At 38.0% G+C, this 21,344-nt stretch overlaps 2 protein-coding genes across 15 annotated transcripts in view; one reads left to right on the top strand and one right to left on the bottom strand.

The window, feature by feature from the left end:
* The first annotated feature begins 1,682 nt into the window (after window positions 1-1,682).
* On the top strand, window positions 1,683-12,757 carry DIMT1 (DIM1 rRNA methyltransferase and ribosome maturation factor). 4 transcript variants are annotated; one of them, XM_082381089.1, is made up of 12 exons: window positions 1,683-1,899; window positions 2,259-2,332; window positions 3,476-3,562; window positions 5,309-5,370; window positions 5,455-5,548; window positions 5,638-5,687; window positions 7,409-7,532; window positions 7,669-7,761; window positions 8,600-8,664; window positions 9,298-9,361; window positions 10,599-10,705; window positions 12,206-12,757. In XM_082381089.1, exons 1-12 carry the CDS (start codon window positions 1,821-1,823, stop codon window positions 12,246-12,248), a joined length of 942 nt encoding a protein of 313 aa, XP_082237215.1. In that variant the 5' UTR covers window positions 1,683-1,820; the 3' UTR covers window positions 12,249-12,757. The 4 variants fall into 4 exon arrangements, with proteins under 4 accessions (XP_082237215.1, XP_082237216.1, XP_082237214.1 ...); XM_082381090.1 differs by lacking the exon at window positions 10,599-10,705; XM_082381088.1 differs by lacking the exons at window positions 10,599-10,705; window positions 12,206-12,757 and having other exon boundaries at window positions 9,298-10,584.
* The window catches only part of KIF2A (kinesin family member 2A), a 68,690-nt gene continuing 59,769 nt past the window's right edge, over window positions 12,424-21,344 (bottom strand). For all 11 annotated transcript variants that reach the window (XM_082381077.1, XM_082381081.1, XM_082381078.1 and 8 more), the window contains 3 exons: window positions 20,566-20,667; window positions 17,916-18,051; window positions 12,424-15,618 (listed from right to left, as the gene is read on the bottom strand). In XM_082381077.1, coding sequence (XP_082237203.1) covers window positions 15,533-15,618; window positions 17,916-18,051; window positions 20,566-20,667 — 324 coding nt within the window. In that variant the 3' untranslated portion in view covers window positions 12,424-15,532. The remainder of the gene's footprint in view (window positions 15,619-17,915; window positions 18,052-20,565; window positions 20,668-21,344) is intronic.

Genomic DNA, 21,344 nt, shown 5'->3' with positions numbered 1-21,344 from the left:
CTAAATGTGGAGCCCGTGAATGTCTCCTATAGGTACTGTCGTGTGAGCTCCGGCAGTTCTCACAGCTGGAGAGGAGCAGAGAGGGCAAATGGTTATTTTGATTCCCAGTGACCACCATTGCTCCTTGGGATAACATTTGAGGCCCTTCACCGTAAGTTTCTATTTACATTACCTGTTTACTTCTCAGCTACACCAAGTTTCTTTTTCTTCCTTAAATACCCTATATCTTGACCTTGTTAGTACCGTTCCCTTTGAATTCTCAAACTTTCCCTGGATAATTTTTGGTTCTCTTTTAATGATTCAGCTCAAATATTATATTTTGAAAATGTTCCCCAGTTTCCTCAAGTATTAGCCATAGTGCTAAGGTCATGCCTCTTTTAAAGCACACTGTCTTTGGAATACAGACCATCTTGAATACAGGTTCAAGATGCAGCTGTCATTTACTGTGTGATCTTGAGCAAGATATTTAACATTTTTTTTTGTCCTTCAGTTTCCTCATCTGTAAAATGAACACAATGATAAGCCCCTATTTTAGAGAACTGTTTGAAATGGTGAAATAAGATATCAGCAAATGGTGCTATGTCTTCCTCTCTTGATAGAAATTTCTTTAAAAGCAGGAATCAGGTCATGTTCATTTTTAAATTCCTAACATTTGACAAAGTGCCTGGCACACTGTAGATTCTCCAGAATTGTGGAATAAATTAATGATCAATGGAATTACAGAGGTAGTTGAAGATGCTACTAGGGTATACAATTTCTTTTTCCTAAATTAGAATTACAGCAAAGAAAGAGCAAGGCTTGGGAATGCTCACAATCAATTGTGCAGGAAAGAAAGTCAGCTTTGATAAAAACAGAAAAAGATTGTTTCTTCAAGGAAATAAGTTACACACAGAAACATTAAAAACTGAGAACCATTACACTGGCAGGCAAAATAGACATGGACATTGTATTCATGGAACTTACAGTCGGATACATTGTCCTATCACAATACCCAATGCATAACAACTACCACATTTACAGAGTTTCGGACTTTTTGTCTAACTCTCTCAGTAGAATAAACTTTGAGAAGAGCAGTTTCCCATTTAACTCTGAATCTCTAGCACCCAATAGTGTTTAATACACAGCGAGAGCTCAATATGGAAAAGTTTAGGAAATTAATGACGTGGCACAGAAGGAAGCGAAGCAACTAGTAGCTCTAGTGGAATTAGACAATTACATTCTCAGAGTTACTTTCCACAACTCAAGCAGCGGAGAACTCACTCCCCTAGAGGAGCAAGCTCCTCTTCCCAAGTTCCTGGGATTCTCACCCCACGATCGGCTGGGAAACAGGAGCGAGGCACGTGACAAAAAGAAACCTTCTTTGGATTTCAGCGATTCCAGAACCTGGCCTGATGAAGCATCCACAGGCCTAACTGCGTTATATAACTTAAACTTCCTCCACAACCTTCAGGTACCACACCAAAACCTATTTAACCCATTCGGTGCGGGTAGGGGCGAGGCCCCGCCCCCGATTCCAAATTAGCCAATCCAAACTGCCAGAATCGGTAGCGCGGTGTCTTCTGGGATCTGTAGGCTTCCGAGGCCAGGCTCTCTCCCAGCTTATGACTTCAATTCCCGGCGGCCACAGGGACCCAAGGTCGGCCATCTTTCTGGGGGCGCACCACGGAGCAAACCAGTGGGCGGGTTCTCGCCCCTCGCCGAAGTGGCCAGGACCTGTGCTGTTGGTGCGGGCCGGCGATTCCCACGTGGTGCGGTGACTCGCGGTTGCAGCCTCCGGTCCTCTCTAACTTCCCCGGCCTGTGTGCCCGCTGCCTGCAGAGATGCCGAAGATCAAGTCAGGGGCGAGCGGCCGGTGCCGCGAACGGCAACAACAACGCCGGGAGCTGAAGAGCGGAGGAGGTGGGGACAGCCGGGAGGGAGCTGGGGTCCGTTGGGTTGGGTTTTCCGGCAGGACCGAACCCGGGGCGCGGACGGAGTTCTGGGCCGGGACAGTGAGACCAGGCGTGGCCCGCACTCTGGGAGCCGCGCAAGTCCCGGGTTTCTCGGAGCGCCGGCCGCAGGCCCGGCGCGCAGCCTCTGGCTTCCTTTCCAGCAGAAGGGGTGAACTGAAACAGTCTGTCATCCCGGCTCCAAGCGTGACGTTTGGTGGCTCTTGTTGGCGCACATACTTTCCCCCAACTATCCTACTTTCTTCTCTGGGATGGTCCAATATTTGATTTTAGTTGGGAAATTAAGGCTTATTTCATGTTTTCTTCCAGGACTCACGTTCAACACGGGGATTGGGCAGCACGTTTTGAAAAATCCTCTCATTGTTAACAGCATTATCGATAAGGTGGGTGTGGAAGAGGAGAGGGAGAGAGTTATTGGGTTACTGATTTTATTCTTAGGAATATCTGAGCACAGAAAGGATGCCTGGCACAAAATAGATGCTGTATAAATACTTGTTGAATGAATTGAGGAACTGTGTAGGATTCACAAGCTGTCTTCAATATGATTTGCTTCCTTCTGTGGGTCTCGGCTTCTCCTGGCTCCAAATTCTTTTATCTTTCTGTAGATTATTTACTTCTTAGCTTGACATTTCTACTTGTTCGATTCCAGATTATTATTCTTTTATTCCCAATCACTTTTTCTAGGCACCATCTATCACTGTTAGTTTTTATTTACTCCAGACCCTAAAAGTATGTCTAAACAGACACCTTTGGAAGTGTGTTCCCCAGAGAAACCTATATGGTATAAGCCAATGCCACATATAAACTCTTTGGAGTATTCTTCCTGTATGGGTTATTGATGTTCTCTTATTGTTTTGGATGATTGGGTGCTAGGACAAGAAGCACAGGTGGTGCAGATTACTTTCATGGTTGCAAAGGAAGCATCCTGGAGCTGTAGAAAGAACATTACATAGAGAATCTCGACTTAGTGTCGTTTACAAAATGAGAGTTGGCCTAGCTTTTTAACCTTTTTGGCTCATGGATTCCTTTGAGCATCTGATGAAAGCTATGAACTGCAGCTGTGTGCATACAGACACCAAGTTTTGTGTACAATTTCTGGATACTCCTGCATCCCTGAAACCATACATGGATGTAGAATTGAGAAATACTGGTACAACGTGTTATGGTTCTCAGGCAAGGTCATCATTTTGACCTTTCCAGTTTGAACTTGGTGATAACAGAGTTGGTAACAAGATGCTGTTGGAATCATTTCAAAGGTAGAAAGCAGAATGCCACTCTCAGAAAGAACTGCTATTCCTGCTTTTCTGACTCCTAACTATTGCCCCAAGTTAGGAGAGGTGTTAGATTTCCAGTTGCACCTAATGTTAATGAGATAATTTTTGTTAAGCACATAGATCATGAAGGAATCTCCTAAAAAGGGAGTCAGGATAAGATCTCACTGAGCACTTTTGAGTAAAGATATTCAGATGTAAATTAAATTATTACAGATGTGCCTGTAAAGCTAAAGTGGTTGTGCTTGCTTGTAGGCTGCCTTAAGACCAACTGATGTGGTGCTGGAAGTTGGACCTGGAACTGGCAATATGACTGTAAAGTTGCTAGAAAAGGCAAAAAAGGTAAAAAGAGGATTTAGTGTTTGGTATCAGAAATTACTATGTGAGCAAGCTCAGGTGGCTTACAGATCTATTTAATTAATTGCTCCTTTGCTAGAAACTTTGTCTTAGAAAATATGAGCGAACTGGGTGAAGGGGGTCAAAAGGTACCAACTTCCAGTTATAAGTAAGTCGTGGGATGTAATGGACATCATGGTGACTATAGTTAACAGTACTGTGTAGTATATTTGAAAGTTGCTAAAGAGAGTAAAAATTCTCATCACAAGAAAATAAGATTGTAATTATGTGGTCATGAATGTTACATATATCTAATCATCATGTTGTACACCTGAAACTAATGTAATGTTATATGTCAATTATATCTCAGTTTTTAAAAATGGATTAAAAGAAAAAGAAAATATGGGGTATATCAATCAGGAAAACAAACCACATTGGATATTTCAATACAGGGAATTTAATATAGGGAATTGGTTACATGGTTATTAGAGGACTAAGAGAAAAAATGGGAACACTGAGGTAACCCAATAGTAGTAATTACAAAGAGCAGCTACCACCTCTAGGCTCAGGGGAACAAAGCACAGCAATTGGAGTTATTGGAACTTAGGACTTTGGAGGAGATCTAGCACAGGCCTCTGAGATTAGGGTGTCACCTGGCCACTGCTGGTACCTTCTTTGTCTCTTGGCTTACCTAGTTCCAGTTACATTGGACCACTGTTGTGTCTTCTGGTGGAAGCAGGCAACACATTTTAAAGAACCTATCTGAAGAGAGCTCAATGAAGAGACCATTGACAAAATGTGGGAATGTTAAGGGAACCAGTAAACATTAGTGAAAAACCTAGGGACTAGCAACAGCAGGAAGTAGTTACTATCCAAAGACCTCAAGGGGCAAGAGGAGGGAAGTGTGTTACCGGAGCCCAAGTAAGAGCAGGAGCCATCGAACAGGGGCCACTCATAGCAGAACACAGCCGCTGCCAAAACTTGTGCAAGGCACGGGCAGACATTGGGAAATACTCAGCGTTGCCCTTTGCACCGGTAATGCCTTTCATCAGGCCATTGCCTTTCAGTAGTCAATCCCAACCAGAAGTCAAAGGGCAATGGAGCTGAACTGTATCACCCTACAGGCACAGAGAAAGCTGGAGAATGGACCTGGGAGCTAAACAGACTAAACGGCATATATATCTATTCTGTAGATGTGGTCTTCCTGGAAGTCAGTAAAACCTCAGCTTATATTGAAATAAAATTAAAATTTTAGCCTATCTGGTATCCCTTTTCATTTACTTGAGAAGTTATCTGTGCCATATGTTCTGGATCTTAGTAGGTGAGAGAAGTGATATATTCATTCCAGGAGCAGTTGCTTTGTGTGCTTCTGAGAACATTTACTACAAAGACATACTGTGTATTTTTTTCGTCATCAGTTGCGTTACAAAGCGTGGAGCCATATGAGCACAATAATTCTGTCAATTATTTGGGTAGAACGCTCACATAGTCTGGTTGTCTACTTTTCTGGGTGGTGTTTTTGTTGTTGTTCCCTTAACCCCATTCCCACATTTTGTAAATACTCTCTTCATTAAATTCTTTTAAATAAGTTCTTTAAAATATGCTGGTAGAGTACAATTGAAGGAATATTGATGGTAGAATTGGGAAAAGGAGTTTAATTCATTTAAATCATGTAAGAGTTTCCATTGAGATAACAGGAAAAGATTTATACTCCATAATTAACCTAAAAAAAAATTTTTTTTTTGAATTTAGGTAATCGCCTGTGAACTTGACCTAAGGCTAGTAGCTGAACTTCACAAAAGAGTTCAGGGCACGTGAGTATACATAATAGAATTAAAGTGCATTTCAGTCTCATGAAACAATATTCTTTTTAATTGCTTTTCTTTTCTTATTATCAGGCCTCTGGCCAGCAAACTTCAAGTAATGGTGGGTGATGTGTTGAAAACAGATTTGCCATTTTTTGATGCTTGTGTGGCAAATTTGCCTTATCAGGTATGTTTTCAAAATGTAGGGAACATTATATATACTAAATTGTTTTCTGGTGTGTCTTTCCCGGAACTAACTAGTTAATTCTCTTACAGATCTCTTCTCCTTTTGTCTTCAAGCTGTTGCTGCACCGACCTTTTTTCAGGTTTGTGACAAGAAGAACAAAGTTACTGCCAAATCTTAGGAAAATTGACAGTTTAGGCCATGAACACAGACAGCCAAAGATTAAGGTTACTTCAGTTGAAAAACTACTGGAGCATTTGTTTTGTAGAAAATACCAATTTGTGTGCCGCTTTCTCTCTCTCTTCCTCTCTCTCTTTCTTTTTCAATTGCCAGTTATTTGGGGGAGGTGTGGTCTAAGTCCTGCTCCTGAGACCAGGTGGCCTTTCCCTATTTTCTCATGCTCTTGCCATTAGCCCAGGTCAAACTTTTTATTACCTTATGTCTAGATTCTTACAGTGGCCTCCTAACTGGTTTCTAGTACAATCTGTACCAGTAGTTTTCAAATCGCAGGTCAAAAACTCCTTAGTAGTTATAGAATAAATATAGTGAGCCATGACTGTCATTTTTTAAAAATTTATTTATTTTATTTATTTTATTTTTGGCTGCATTGGGTCTTTGTTGCTGCACGTGGACTTTCTCTGATTGTGGCGAACGGGGTCCACTCTTCGTTGTGGTGCACGCACCTCTCATTGCGGTGGTTTCTCTTGTTGAGGAGCACAGGCTCTAGGCACATGGTCTTCAGCAGTTGTGGCACGTGGGCTCAGTAGTTGTGGCTCTCAGGCTCTAGAGCACAGGCTCAGCAGCTGTGGCACACGGGCCCAGTTGCTCCATGGCATGTGGGATCTTCCTGGACCAGGGCTGGAACCCATGTCCCCTGCATTGGCAGACGGACTCTTAACCACTGCGCCACCGGGGAAGCCCCATGACTGTCATTTAGAAAAAAATGACATGGAATAGAATATATCAGAGGGCATTCAGCGCATGTCATTATAGTTGATTAGTTATAGTTGAGGTGATTATAGTTTCATGAAACTTTTTGTTTGAGTTCCCTAAACATATATACATAGAGATATTTGTGGCAGGTGTTGCAACGTCAAATGTATTTCTTAGTGTGACTTATTGTCAAAAAAGTTTGAAAGTCAAATCCCAGCTTTGAAGATGCTCTTCTCCTGTTCAGGAGCCTCCCTCTTGCTTGCTGAATAAAAAGTCCACTTTCCTTAACCTGTTAAATCAGGAGGACACTGATGTCACCACCTGCCTCAGCTCTTCCAGAGGGATGTTTACTGCCCCATGAATACATTTCGGCTACTGAACCAGTTTTGTTTGTTTGGGTTTTGTTTTGTTTTTTAAAATATTTATTTATTTATTTGGCTGTGTCGGGTCCTAGTTGAGGCACATGAGATCTTTCGTTGTGGCACCTGGGTGCCAGAGCGTGCAGGCTTAGTTGCCCCGTGGCACAGTGGGATCTTAGTTCCCCAGCCAGGGATCAAACCTGCGTCCCCTGTATTGGAAGGCAGATTCTTAACCACTGGACCATCAGGGAAGTCCCTGGGTTTTGTTTTCCTAGAGGGGCTTATGGACTAGTGCTGATCTGAAATACTTTCTCATCTGATCATTGAGGGCTTACATTTGCAAGGGGTTGGAGCTACGGCCATTACACAATGAAAAACAAAGGCAGCTGGATCATTTTGTGGTAATAAAGCTCAGGCTGAAAGTGTTCTCCTCCCTTCTGGCCAGCTGGACTAATTATTCACCCCAGATATTGCTTTGCTCTATTTCCCACTTAAGAAAAGTCATTGCAGTTAAAATACATTTATAGTTGAAAATGACCTTGTTCCTTATCCCTTTCTGCTGTCTTTTCAGATGTGCTGTACTTATGTTTCAAAGAGAATTTGCTCTCCGACTGGTTGCAAAACCTGGAGATAAGTTATACTGCAGACTGTCAATTAATACACAGCTATTAGCACGTGTGGACCATCTAATGAAAGTACGTGACTGTTGTTGAAATAATGTGGCTTAACTCATCCTTGAGCATCTAGCTGTGCCTTCTGGGAGGAAAGCATATTTGATTACTATTTAAAGTTGTTTTTGAGAGGACTCCTTAAACATTTTCTGATTAATAGGTTGGAAAGAATAACTTCAGACCACCACCCAAGGTGGAATCCAGTGTCGTAAGGATAGAACCTAAGAATCCACCACCACCTATCAATTTTCAGGTGAGGTTAAAATAACTAGGTCATTCAGTAAAGGGAAAAAAAAGTCCAACCTGGAAGATGTGTGTCTGTAAGCAGCAGAAAGGTAATGAGTCAACCTAAATGTCTAAACAGGAGAATGTTAATTATACATCCCTGTGATGGAGTAGATGGAATTATTTGACACAAGATAGTTGTTGAGGCCCTCAAGAGCAAGGAAAATGTTTGCAAAAGGTAAAAAGATTAGAATGCCATTGCAATTTGCTGAAGATTATAGCTATGGAAAACATGTATCTATTTGAATAAGACATGGGAAACAAGATAAAATGAAAATAGTTGTGTTAAATAGTATGAGTAACACTTTTTAATCAAAATTCTAATTTCTGCCATTTAAAAAGAGAAGAAAGCCAGATGATTTGATGTAAAACCTTACTGCAGTCACATGGGATAAAAACGTGATTGCTTATGTGGTCAGTAACTGGTGGCAGTGGAGTGGTTGTCAGTTATTCCTGCAAGGTTTACTTAGGTGTATTGCACAGGCTATATTCTAAATCATGTCTGTCTTGAGTTTTTTGAAAATGATACTTAGATTTAAATAAATGCCATGTTCTTTGTTCAGATGTGGAATATGTATTTTTTTTCTATTTTTAAAATTGAGGGTAAAATATTCAGTGGGGTGCACGGAAGTGTGAAAATCAAGTATGCATCTTACTTTTGCATATGTGTGCCAGCCAGATCAAGATATAGAACATTTTCTTCACTCCATCACTCTTTTCATTTTTATATATTAACACAAAATAATACCTAGTAGGTATAGGCAGGGTTTAATATTCTGTAAGAAAATATCTGTCTACTGTTTCAGGAATGGGATGGCCTAGTAAGGATCACCTTTGTTAGGAAAAACAAGACACTGTCTGCTGCATTTAAGTAAGTATTTTACTAATTTATGATATATGAGGGATCAGTGCTTCAGATACTGTGCTAAGTGCTAGAATTTGGTCCTTTTTCCTGAACAGATACCCTAAAGCATAAACATGATCCATGTCCAGACACATTTTATCTTCTTAATTTTGTACTTTGGGAGGCAGGAGAAGTTAATGAAGAAAAGTTCCTGGACTTGGGAATTAGATCAGGGGTTTTTTGCAAAATGGGAAAAAAACAAAAACTGACCACACATCTGCCTAGTTTTTCCTTGGAAAGATGAGGTGATGATGGACCCCTTCCACATTTTTGAGATTCATGGCATTTTAACTTGGAAAAATATAACAGCAATTTGCGGTCCAAGGTCAAAAGAAAGGTAAAAGCCACAATGAAAAAAAATGTTTGTAGATGATGTTTTGTGGAGTCTAGAACTTCTTTAAGAATGTGAGAGATGTTTATCAGGACTTACTTTTTAAATATTAGTAGTTGCAATTATTTCAGAAGTTTAAATATTCAACAGCTTTTTTAGTTCCTTAATTTTGCCATATGGAACATAGATTTAATCATAATAAACTTAAAGGAAATTATTTATAATCTGATTTGGGAATAATAGTGATATCATGTCTTTATGTAATACAGGTCAAGTGCAGTGCAACAGCTACTGGAAAAAAACTACAGAATTCACTGTTCGGTCCATAATATTGTAAGCAGAAAATGTTTCTGTTGTTTCAATAATTTGTTGTGTTTTAAAATGTCCCTCTATTTCCTATTCTGTTTCATATATCATTACAAGATTCTTAATTTTGAACATTCCATAGGATCCTTAAAAGACAGTATGTCATGTCTAACTAGCACTAGAACTTGAATTCTAACAGGTCAGTGCTGCTATGTATTTTGCAGAACATATCTGAACACCCTTGAATACTCCATCCTCTTTTACTGAGTTTTTTTTTTTTTTTTTGCCATAAAAAGATTCAGTTGAATCATAATTTTCTCAAAGTTTTAAGCTTGTGTAACTTACTCAGCTTAAAATAATTGTGTACCATTTGCTAGCCTTTGAATTGTGGCCGTCCCTTCTTGCTTGTTGCTTACGTAGCAATTACAAATTTAAAGTTACTATTTTCTCAATCACTTTTTTTAATACCCAGAAATTGAAATAATTAGAACAAAGTATGAGATAAATAGCAGATTTCTGGTTGTGAACCTCATGTCTCTTTATTATCTGTGCAACATTTTCTTTAACTAGTTGTGTGTGTGAGCACACATAGACATATCCATATATAATGACTGTGATGTTTGAGAACTTTTTAGTTCTTTCAAGCTAATTAAACGGAGCAGACAGATAAAAGCAAATTTCCTTTGTATTTTTTTATTCAGATCTTACATGGTTTAATGTACCACATTGCTACCTCCATTTTATGAATAAAGTCATTGAACATCTACCTACATAGGAAATGTTACGCTGGATTAAGAGAAGTTTTTAGATGAAAGATGTAAAGTATGACATATTCTCAAGGGTTGGAGAGGCCATCTATGAGAAAAACTTAACTAGCTGGTAAAATGAAATTTGTGCCAAGAATATGTTACTTTTAAAGAAGTAGCAATTGCTGTAAAATTTATTTTGTAGCTTTAGTTATTTTATGTGTTATGAAGTACTTTGTGACGCCTGAAACAACTATTTCAGAATTTCTAAGAAGAAAAAGGGCAATATACATGATTTAATTCATTCAAGGTCTTCTGTGTATTTGGTATGTGCTAAAAAATCAACCACTTAACTAATGAGAGATCCAAGTCTTAATCTGCACAAACAGGCTTTCCAAAACTATCATGAACAGATAAGGTGACTGTTTATGACTTACTGAACTAAAAAAAAAAAAAAAGAGTCAAGGTGACTTCATTAAAGATATGTTGTTCATTTATTCTGAATCTTATATTGATAGATAATACCAGAAGATTTCAGCATAGCAGATAAAATACAGCAAATCCTAACCAGCACAGGTTTTAGTGACAAGCGGGCCCGTTCCATGGACATAGATGATTTCATTAGGTAACTACATTTTCTTTTTCCTACATTTTTACATATCTTTACTGTGACACCTTCAGATGTAGAAATTTAAAGGCTTTTAAGTGGTATAAGGTGCTGCTACCTGGGAGTTATTGCATAGCACTTCCATGGTATGGAATAGTATTTGGTGTAGAAGACGGAGGCTAGTTAGCTGCAGCAGAATGAACACTTCCTGTAAGAACAGTGGTGAAGAACAGTCCGAGCCTGGAGTAACCTCTGTGGCCATGTGTGTGGTGGTGTGCGTGCTCCTCCCCTCCAGCCCCCTCTCCCAACTCCCATTCATAGTTAGTCTTAACAGTTTGTCTCTTCAAAGTAGCCTGTAAAGTAAAAGAATCATAATATATACAGTTGGGTCTTTTTTCTTTATTGAGAATAGCTTTTACGTATGAAATAATATTAGTTACAATCATATCTGGTTATCATTTCTAACTGGTTCAGTAACTTATTTTGTGGACTGAGGCATAATTAACTGGGCAATATAGACCGAAATTTGTTCTCCTTGGATTAAGCAAGTAAGTCTTAGGAAAGCAGAGTAAGGCGTCAAATTACCCAGGTAATTATTAACCTGTATTCATTGTTTTTAATCACTAACACTCTGATTTCCTAACTAATAAACCATAATTTTTTTCCTGTTTATCCAATTCATTTTTAAAGCTTCCATGGTCTAGAGGCTGATAAAAAAGAGGGTAGATTGTTATAAAAGTCATTGGTTTGACTTTTCTATGCTAGAAACACAGTTGTATGTAACTGAGACAAATGGCGCTTATATTTTATTGGCAGGCTAGCAGTACTACTGAGTCTTTATTAGATGTTAATCCTAGGAGTTGAACATTATTCATAAGTACCCATCTTCCTTTTTCAGATATCTTAAACCATCTCGATGGTTCTTATGGGGCCATTCTGAAAATAATCTCAGGCAGGTCTAAGTAGAAATATTTCATCTTATTTTCCTTCATTCTTATTAATCTTCTTCAAGGTTACTAAACATGCAGTTTGCTAACTAGGATCTAATAAGTACACAGGTATCCAGAGAGAAGCAGTGAGTATTTAATTTGAACCTCAGTAACAGTGAGCTCAGAGAGGAAGAATGGACACATGAGATTAGCCATTCATCTTTCTCCTGCCTCTAATTCCAGACAGTTTCACATTCACTTACCAGGTTGAAATGGAAAAAAGGGCCAGTGTCCTCTTAGGCCAGGGATAGTGCAGGTCTAAGATCATTTTAGTTAAATTCATCATGCCTTAAGACATACAGGCTATGACAAAAGAGGCACCAAAATGATGTGGTTTTAACCAATATACATCTCATAAATTTAGTTGAAGAATAAAGTTTCTTTAATGACTCGTGTTAGGAGTGGGTGGGCTTCACAGGTTTGCTGATGTATTTGTGTTTTAGAATTCATGGTGTAGGGACTATGTATGCACTGTTACTTGCTACAAACTAGCATTTCAATACCATCCCATTTTGGTTTCTTTTTTCAGATTGCTACATGGATTCAATGCAGAAGGTATCCATTTTTCTTAGGTATCTGCAGAAGAGAAGTTTCCAAACTCAACAAAGTGGAATTATATATTCTTAGTAATTTGAGAAGATGAACTATGCTTGGACACTATGTGCTTGACTATTTTTGATTTACTACTGTTGTCACCGTTTATTACTCTGAATTTTTAAGGAAGTAAGTCAATTCTAACTGTACAGGTTGTTTTTTTTTTTTTGGTTTTGGTTTGATTTTAATATATAACATAGGGCAGGGTCCAATTTATACATGATACTCTTCAAGTTTAAGAGCCGCAGACACGCACAACTTTACACTTAAAAGTTATTTCTAACAGTGTATTATATAAAGATGTTACACTAATATTTCCTATGTTATATATTACTGTGAGAACCTTTTTTTAGGATTTTAGCTCTTTAGGCCTTTGTTCTTCAAGTCATAAGAAAGTTAAAATATGCTTAATTTAGTCACATATTCCCCATACCATTTCTTGTTATTCATGTGTACAGTAAAGCAATTGTTTCCTTGTTTCCTAAAATGTTATTTTGCTTCTCTCATTCTTTCTCTGTTTATCCTATATAATTTCTATCACTGCCTACCCCTTTAGCAATCCTGCAGCATAATAGGCTAAGGTTCTAGGTAAGCCTGAGTCTGCTACTGCCACCACATGGTGCCAGGCATATTACTTCTGGGCATTCCTTACTTGTAAATGAGGATGCTCAACTAGAATGAAATGAACTATAAGATTGTATGTTTTTTCTTGGGAGATAGTCATAGATTTAAAATTTCAAAGGATTTTATAAATCAACACTGGCTTTAAAGTTAAAATCCAAATTATTTTAACAGAGGTACACTGAGTGAACCTAGAAGGAAAGATAGGTTGTTTGCATAAACAGATTTTTTAGAAATCTGGCTTCAAAGTGATACATTAAAACATTCCTATATAACTAAAATAATGTATATTTTTAGTTAATTATTAATAGGGATATCAGCTTTCAAGTCTGAGAAAGTAAAGAATGTTTAATCCAGATCCAAAAAATTTAAGTTATTCTTTAAATAATAACTGCACAAAGCCACTTTTGTTACATAAATACTACGTAAACTTAAGAGTAGGTTTTTTTAATCTCACAAAACTACTTAATTAGCAAAGTTCACTTGTACCATCTCTATCCTTAAAGGAAAATTTAAATTTAAGATTGAATTCAGCTTTCCCTCTTATTTCCCTGTCCTCCTATGGACTGCTGAGTTTTAGTCCCTTTTATAACCTTCAGCTTTCCCTATCTGTAAAACTGAAGGAATGGATTATACTACCAAGATCTTTTCTGGTACTGATTTTTAATATACCTTGAATACTAACCAGAATGAAGCCATTATAGTATAAGGCAGTACATTTCATATTGAGGAGACCTTCCAGAGATAGATAGTACCCTTCTAATTTAAATAATAAATTAAGACTAATCTGTTGTGCTTTAAAATGAGTAAATTCACATATCTCTTTATGTCCTTTGAAGATCGGTTAGGCTCAGAAACTACCTTTTTAAACAGCCTCTGTAAGGTCAATAGTAACAGCTCTCCATTCTTCCTCTTCTCCTTGAAATAAACACAAATAGAACATACCTTACAGCTGCAAGAAAACCTGAGTCCCTTCCAAAACAAAGGTGATTGATTGTATTGAAGTAAACTGTCTCGAAAACTCATTCCATAGATTTAATAATAAGCACACTGTGAAAATCTACACTTGCTCTAGATTTCAAGTTTACAGAGGAGCTTTTCACCATGGCGTTAGGATTTCCCACAGCGACCTTCTGAGTTCTGTGGACAGTGAAGTAGGGAATCTGGCTCATGTGACTCTATTCATAGCTTCCCATTAGCCCATATGAATGAGCTGGTAGTTCCCTAGAGTAAATCAAAACAAGACACCCTTGGGAGACTTTTTGTTGTTGTTAATGTACTCCTAGACACTATCCTGGGAACTGAGGGAAAACTCCTAGAGAGATATATAAATCTTCTAACAAAATATTTACATGAAAAGTGGCCAGTTTTCTTCCTTGGAATAGCAATCTGTAAAAATAAGTGCCACTATTTAAAAAGCAGCATGCCCTAGATGAACTGATTGGTGAGAATTTAGTGATTCTCATCAAATAATGGTGAAACATCATACATTAGGTAATGGGTGGAGCTTGGGTCAGATCTGCCTTTTAAGGCAAAGTCATCTCTTTCTTAGCTTAAATTCTTTTTCAAGAGAGTTATGTACTGTCTATACTTGGCTTAAACTAACAGTTCTATTATGGACTACTTTCAACGTACATGTACATATTCATGCATCAGAAGCCAATTTCCTTTAACAGTACCATTTAAAAGGTACATTTCGGGGTGCTAATGGACACTTCAACTTAAGTAATGGTATTGGTAAAGATCAAATTGCACTATTAGTCTTGTTAATACCACACTGGAACACACACTGCATATATATGTATTATCCTAAGATAAAACTCTTTTCAGAATTTCATTACTTTTTATTATACACCAACTAGTTTATATTTTAGTTCTTTACAAAGAAAATGCTAAGAAAATTATAACCACATGTTATATGGTTTTAAAATCATAATTCCAGATTTTTTTACATATAAGATGGAATGGTCCAGCAGCTATGTCCACTGTCACAGACTTTAGTTCCATTCAATGATATGGCACATCCTGCAAATCTAGTCACACACACAAAATGTCTCAATTACAGTAAAAATGTACACACAATAAAGGTAATTTACAATGACAAATAAGGAATGTAATTTATCTTGGCTGTGCTTCAGAAATTTAGGGTCAGTAGCCTTAGTCAAGGCACAAAGCAGGAAGAGGTGAGCACAGCTGTTTCTAGAAGTGGGCAAGGTATGTACAATCACTGATGAGGTATGCATGCACGCAAAGGATTTAAAACTGCTCAGTCTTGCTATGAAAATTGAACTGAGTTAAAAGGAAATGCTGTGGCTTCCCCCTACTATTCACCTCTGGATCAAGTCCACAATCTTACTTCATCATACAGAAAATAAAATTGGCAAGGAACTTCAAAAGTAAATCACTATGTGGGTAAATGAAACAAAATGCTTCACTATTCCCAAGCCTCGGCTGTGCCTCCTGGACTAGAAGCATCCTGTAGACAAAGGAGTGTTTCACAAAACTGAAATGTCATTCAGGTTGAAGGGACAAGACATTTCCCACAGACACTTAAAATTTCAAACTTTCGAATGGCCCTTACAGCTGAACCATTGTATGTTACAGTAGCGAGGGTGGGAATCCTTTAGCAGCAAATGCTGATTTAAAGGGCACGGGGTCTCTTCGGGTTGATTTGCTTGCTGGCCTGTTCTTCCTCTTGTAGAGCTGCACGAAAAGATTTCACTTTATCTTGGAAAAAGAAAAGAACAAGGGAATAAGTTTTGCATTACATGCAGTGCAGCACACAACTTTATGGGTCCTATCAAATCAGCTCCCTTATTAACTCAGGATTTTTCCTTCTTTGTTGTCCAGAAACTCAGAACAGTGCTCAACTGTAGCAGCAGACTCATTAGATTCCTGGAAATACTTGTAGTTTTTTTTTTGTTATCTTCAACAGATTTCTGTTCTATTTGGCACATTTTACAGCATTCAATTTTAATTTATTTGAATTCCTTTTTGCAGTGTAAAGAGGCTATATATGTGTGTAAAGCAGACATTTCTTCTCTCAAAATTAGAAAATGTCTACTCCCAATTCCTATATTACCTTTTTAAGCTATGAAATTTTAAGATTATTTGAATTTTTAAGAAGACATGTCATTTTTTCCTTATCAGGGATTGCAAAAGGGCATGATGGGGAAGGGAAATTACAGGACATACATTTCTTGGCCTTACAATTCTGTCCTACTGTCTATCGTGTACTGATTCAGTCACTTAAGAGTAAGAAATACGTAAGTAAAAATTGGAGGAGGCAAATAATAGCTGTGTGAAGATGAGAAATCTTTCTATAACAGTGGTTCTCAATTTGGGAGTGATTTTTGCTCCCCTCCCGGGGACATTTGGTAACGTCTACAGACATTTTTGATTGTCACATTGGGGTGGTACTACTGTCATCTAGTCAATAGAGACCAGGGATATTTGTAAGCATCGCACAATGCACAAGAGACAGCACCTTCCAACAGTTTCCCAACTTAAAATGTGCAAAGATTGTGGCTTTCAGAAAAAAGGAGAGATATAAAGTTGGAATCTCAATTTCTTTCCCCTCTTCCTAAGTAAAACGATGTTGAAAAAGTTGACTTTTCTGAAATTTAGAAAGGAATTTAAGGGGACTTCCCCGGTGGTCCAGTGGCTAAGAATCTGCCTTCCAATGCAGGGGACACGGGTTAGATCTCTGGTTGGGGAACTAAGATCCCACATGCCACAGGGCAACTAAGCCCGCACCGCAACTAGAGAGAAGCCCGCGTGCCGCAATGGAGACCCAGCACAGCCGAAATAATAAAAAAGAAAAAAGAAAGGAATTTAAGGACTGCTGGATTTGATGCCTGGTAATGTAAGATAATAGCTGTCAAACTTCTTAAGTTAACAACAAAATTATCTCTGGATGGTAAAAAAAATTTTTTTTCTAAGGAAGGACTGAATAATATAATATCTAGGTAGTAATTTCTTCAAAGTTTGGATATACTTGCTTATACATGAATCCTGAGAAAATTAAGGAAAGGAACTAAGTTGAAAGCTACATCTTACAAAGAAAAAAAATAAGGATGCATTGTGCTCTGCCTTCTGAATAAAATGCATACCGAAAAAAGCTGCTTGTGCATTATGACAGATTAGAAAAATGATCAAAACACTTTAAATCAAGGCTTGAATATGAAGAACATGAAAAACAGCAAATTTTAGAAACCCTACATCTGCACAAACAATTCTAAATTGGCAAAACGGTCACTGCTGACTCTAGGATATGATTTCAAATAACCAACTTTACAAAGAACCTAGTTTAAAAAATTTGAAGCAGCTTGTTTGATGCTAAAAACTAGCAACTTCAGTCTGGTTTCATGTTGCATTGCAAGCACACACAAAGAAGCCTACTTGCATATAAATGAAGATAGCTAATTTGCCAAAGCCTAAGAAATCAGCACATACAACACATGCTTATCTGAAGCGGCAGAGATAAGCTAATTAAAAAGCCAAGAAAGAAGCCATGGCATGTAGGTAAACCACATGCCTCCCTTCATAAGCAAAGTAGAGTTGTTTTGAGACCTTCCCCTTCATTTTTTAAAACAAGTGTTCAAAGGAAAAACATGACAATATGCACAGAAAGGAGATGCACATAGAAGGCTATAGAAAGATGACCCGTAATAGACCTAAACCAAGGAAAATAATTCTGAAAAGCATCGGCCCACCAAACTAAAACTCTGAATGGGTATACAAAATTTACAAACTTGTTAAAATATATTTTCCCTCTTTAATCATAAGATGTCTTTACCTTCTCCAAAGACTAAAAAAAAGATGACTAGAGAGCACTTGAAATGATTTTTCATGTTTCATTTTTAGAAAAATCAGAATGGTTCGTTGGTCTTCAATACCTCTAGAAAGATGTTAAATGTACCCATAATTTTCACTTCAGATACCTTCTTACAATATGAAATCCTCCCACTAATTACATACAAATATTAGGCAGATTTCAAACACTAAAATGAAAAAAGAATTACCCCGCAGCTCAGTTAAAATGTCTATTTTTTGCTCAAGAATAGCTTCAAGTTGCGTAGCATATGAATCTACATCATAGTCTACTTCTTCAGTCATCTCTAGGAGAGCCTTTTCATCTTCTAACCATCGAATAGATTCCTAAAATGACCAAGAAAAAAAAAATCAATAATCCAATGAGCCTATTTATAAGACAGAAACCAATTTATAAATTTCATGTTAATATAATCAAACATACTCAAGATGGTATTCTCTAAAATATTAATAACCATAAAACATCTTTACTTATAGAGTAAAATTAAGGAATATTTCCTTAAATTTGAACACAAACACCACTGTGACAGGCCAAGCAAGATGACTTCATTTTCCTATTTTTACTCTACTTTGAGTGGGGTTTGGGGGAGGGAATGAATCAGTCACACACACACACACACACACACACACACACACACACACACAATCAATGAGCAGAGTAAATCTCAAACTTCAACAGCTGTCCCTAAAACAGAGAGACAACGGGTGTAATAATAAAGTTACTGATCAATCTGATGAGGCCTATGGGAGCCCAGAACTTGTAAATCATCTGGAATTAACATATCCATTTGGGGCCTCACAGTGGTTGGGCCAAGAGGTAATCCTAAATTCTACACACTAGCTCTTCAAAATTATTGACTGTAAGGGAACACTGGATAGCCCTTTTTTTTTGGCCGCACCGTGTGGCTTGCAGAATCTCAGCTCCCTGACCAGGTACTGAACCCGCGCCCTCCACAGTGAAAGCGCAGAGTCCTAACCACTGGACTGCCAGGGAATTCCCAGGATAGCCCATTTTAGAAGAGTCAAATGAACCACTAAACAGTAGCTACTTACTACTATTCATAAATGCTTCAAGGAAACCATTCCTTTTTTAAAAAAATAATTAATTAGTTATGTTTGGCTACGCTGGGTCTTCGTTGCTGTGTGCGGGCTTTCTCTAGTTGCGGCGAGCGGGGGCTACTCTTCGTTGCAGTGCCCGGGCTTCTCATTGTGGTGGCTTCTCTTGTTGCAGAGCATGGGCTCTAGGTGCATGGGCTTCAGTAATTGCAGCAAACAGGCTCAGTAGTTGTGGCTCGTGGGCTCTAGAGCGCAGGCTCAGTAGTTGTGGCGCATACCTCATTCTAACAAGGAATTCACAAGTCTACTGCTGGATTCCAAAACAATTCAATTGTGCTGCACACACAACCGTTCTATAAATGTACCAATTTAGTTCTGACACATCAAGTATAAATTTGAGTTTGAAAGCCTCACCTGACTGAGTTTTATGGGTGTCCATATTGTTCTAACACTTTTCTTAAATTACAAGTGTGCTTTTTTGATTTAATCTAAATACCTAGGCCTCTGAAGAGATTCCCATAATATGGACTTGACTAAAACTGTAACAGTTTCAATGTATACCCTATTCTGAAGTTATAAACAGTTCTCTTATGTTTTTGAGACCTTCATCCAAGTGCTTGAATGGCAAGAGCTGAGGAATGTTAATGTTTGTTTACAGATAAATGAAGATTTCTTCAACATCAGAGAAGGAATACAGGTTAACCGGACAAAGGATTTATACACTGTGGGAAGGGGGCGGGGGGCAACCTGACTGTACAGTCTCCATAAAGATCTTCAAAATTATCTTCACTTCCTCACAGATATCACCCTCCAGAATGTTTCCTTTTTTTAAAAAAAAAATAAATTTATTTTATTTTAATTTTTGGCTGCGTTGGGTTTTCGTTGCTGCATGCGTGGGTGAGCAGGGGCCACTCTTTGTTGCAGTGCGTGGGCTTCTCATTGCAGTGGCTTCTCTTGTTGGGGAGCACAGGCTCTATTTGCGCAGGCTCAGTAGTTGTGGCACGTGGGCTCAGTAGTTGTGGCTCACGGGCTCTAGAGCGCAGGCTCAGTAGTTGTGGCGCATGGGCTCTAGAGCGCAGGCTCAGTAGTTGTGGCGCATGGGCTTAGTTGCTCCACGGCATGTGGGATCTTCCCAGACCAGGGCTCAAACCCGTGTCCCCTGCATTGGCAGGCGTTTTCTTAACCACTGTGCCACCAGGGAAGTCCGCAGAATATTTTCTTGTTTATAAAAAGGGAGAGGGGAGGATTGTACGGTGAAGGGTTTTTTTAAATAGGTTTAACACACAATGGGATAAATACCCAAGGAGTTACTGCTATAGGAAGGGATATAACACCCCTCAGTCATCTGCCACTGACAGCTCAGTCAGTACAGTAACTCTCCTGAAATACTCCTCCTTTTCTGCAAAGACTGACTCTTCCTCAATTGTTCTGATACCCTTTAGAAGAGTTTTTCCTACTGCTGTCAAACAAACTGGCCTACCATGAAGAAAGGGGTAGTGGAGGGGAGAAGTTCAACTCCTCTATAAACGGACAACTGACAAAAGCAAATGAAGTGGGAGAACAGAGAAATAAACTAGATCTTTCCATCACAGCTGCAAAGAAAGTTTGTTTGTAGCGATCATTCATTCCATTCAAAATTTACTGTGTCATATGCCCTACAAATACACATATACTTACACATAAACAAGTATTATTTTTAGATTAGTGTGATACTCAAAGAATTACAAAAGTTGGTAGTTAATTTTTCTAGAGAAACATTTGATTAAAGATTCTGTCTTACTTTACCTGGAAGACTGCCCTGTGATCTTCTACAACTTGTTCTTCCATTTCTACCATTTGCGAGACAGCTTCGTGGAAAGTAAACAACTGTGGAGAAACCTCTTCTTCCTTAAAATAAAAATAGTTTAAAAATTATGACATAAGTTTATATTTTAAATGTTATAATAAAAAAGTAGTTTTTCTATGTCATCTATAAAAATGTAACTTAGAAACTGAGGATGCTTGAATGTTAAAGACTACTAAAACAAAACATAAGGCAAAGCCACAATTTCTTTTTATGGGTCAAAAATATTTAACATAACACTCAGTAAGACAAACTTAAACACATCAGTAAGAGAGAGTTTTCACTTATCCCAAGGTTTACTGCAGAATTACTGTAAAAAAACAATCTCTTTTGGAGTACAACTTTTCAAAAATACATTTATCACAGGCTAGAAGTATACTGAAATATTTCCTCAGTGTTGTTTACTTTCCCTAACAATTTAATTCATATATATGTCTTAAGTTTCTTTTCACTAGAAGAGAGACGTAAACATAATATCTTTCATGACTGTGACTATCAAATTGGTATTCTGAAGGATTCAACTCTTACTAAATTTTAATTTCTGAATTGCATTCTACAATTTACTTACTGGTTTTTACAGAAATTTTAATGGACAATTCACAACTTTATCAACAAAAACTCACATATGTATATGCAACATATATTTTGGTCCTACATCAAGTCAAACTTCTCTGGCCTTGCTTTCTTTTTTGAGCTTCCTTCCCAACTCTAACATCTAATG

This window comes from Balaenoptera borealis (genome assembly GCF_965194805.1).
Source record: "Balaenoptera borealis genome assembly, chromosome: 2".
Lineage (NCBI taxonomy): Eukaryota > Metazoa > Chordata > Mammalia > Artiodactyla > Balaenopteridae > Balaenoptera > Balaenoptera borealis.
This window is presented reverse-complemented; position numbering and strand designations above follow the sequence as displayed.

Bases quoted from the DNA above. Each gene is read 5' to 3' on its own strand.
- DIMT1 (XM_082381088.1), top strand. From the start codon at position 1,821: ATGCCGAAGATCAAGTCAGGGGCGAGCGGCCGGTGCCGCGAACGGCAA. The intron at 1,900-2,258 runs GTGGGGACAGCC...GTTTTCTTCCAG, and splicing joins GGAGCTGAAGAGCGGAGGAG to GACTCACGTTCAACACGGGG. The intron at 5,371-5,454 runs GTGAGTATACAT...TCTTATTATCAG, and splicing joins CACAAAAGAGTTCAGGGCAC to GCCTCTGGCCAGCAAACTTC.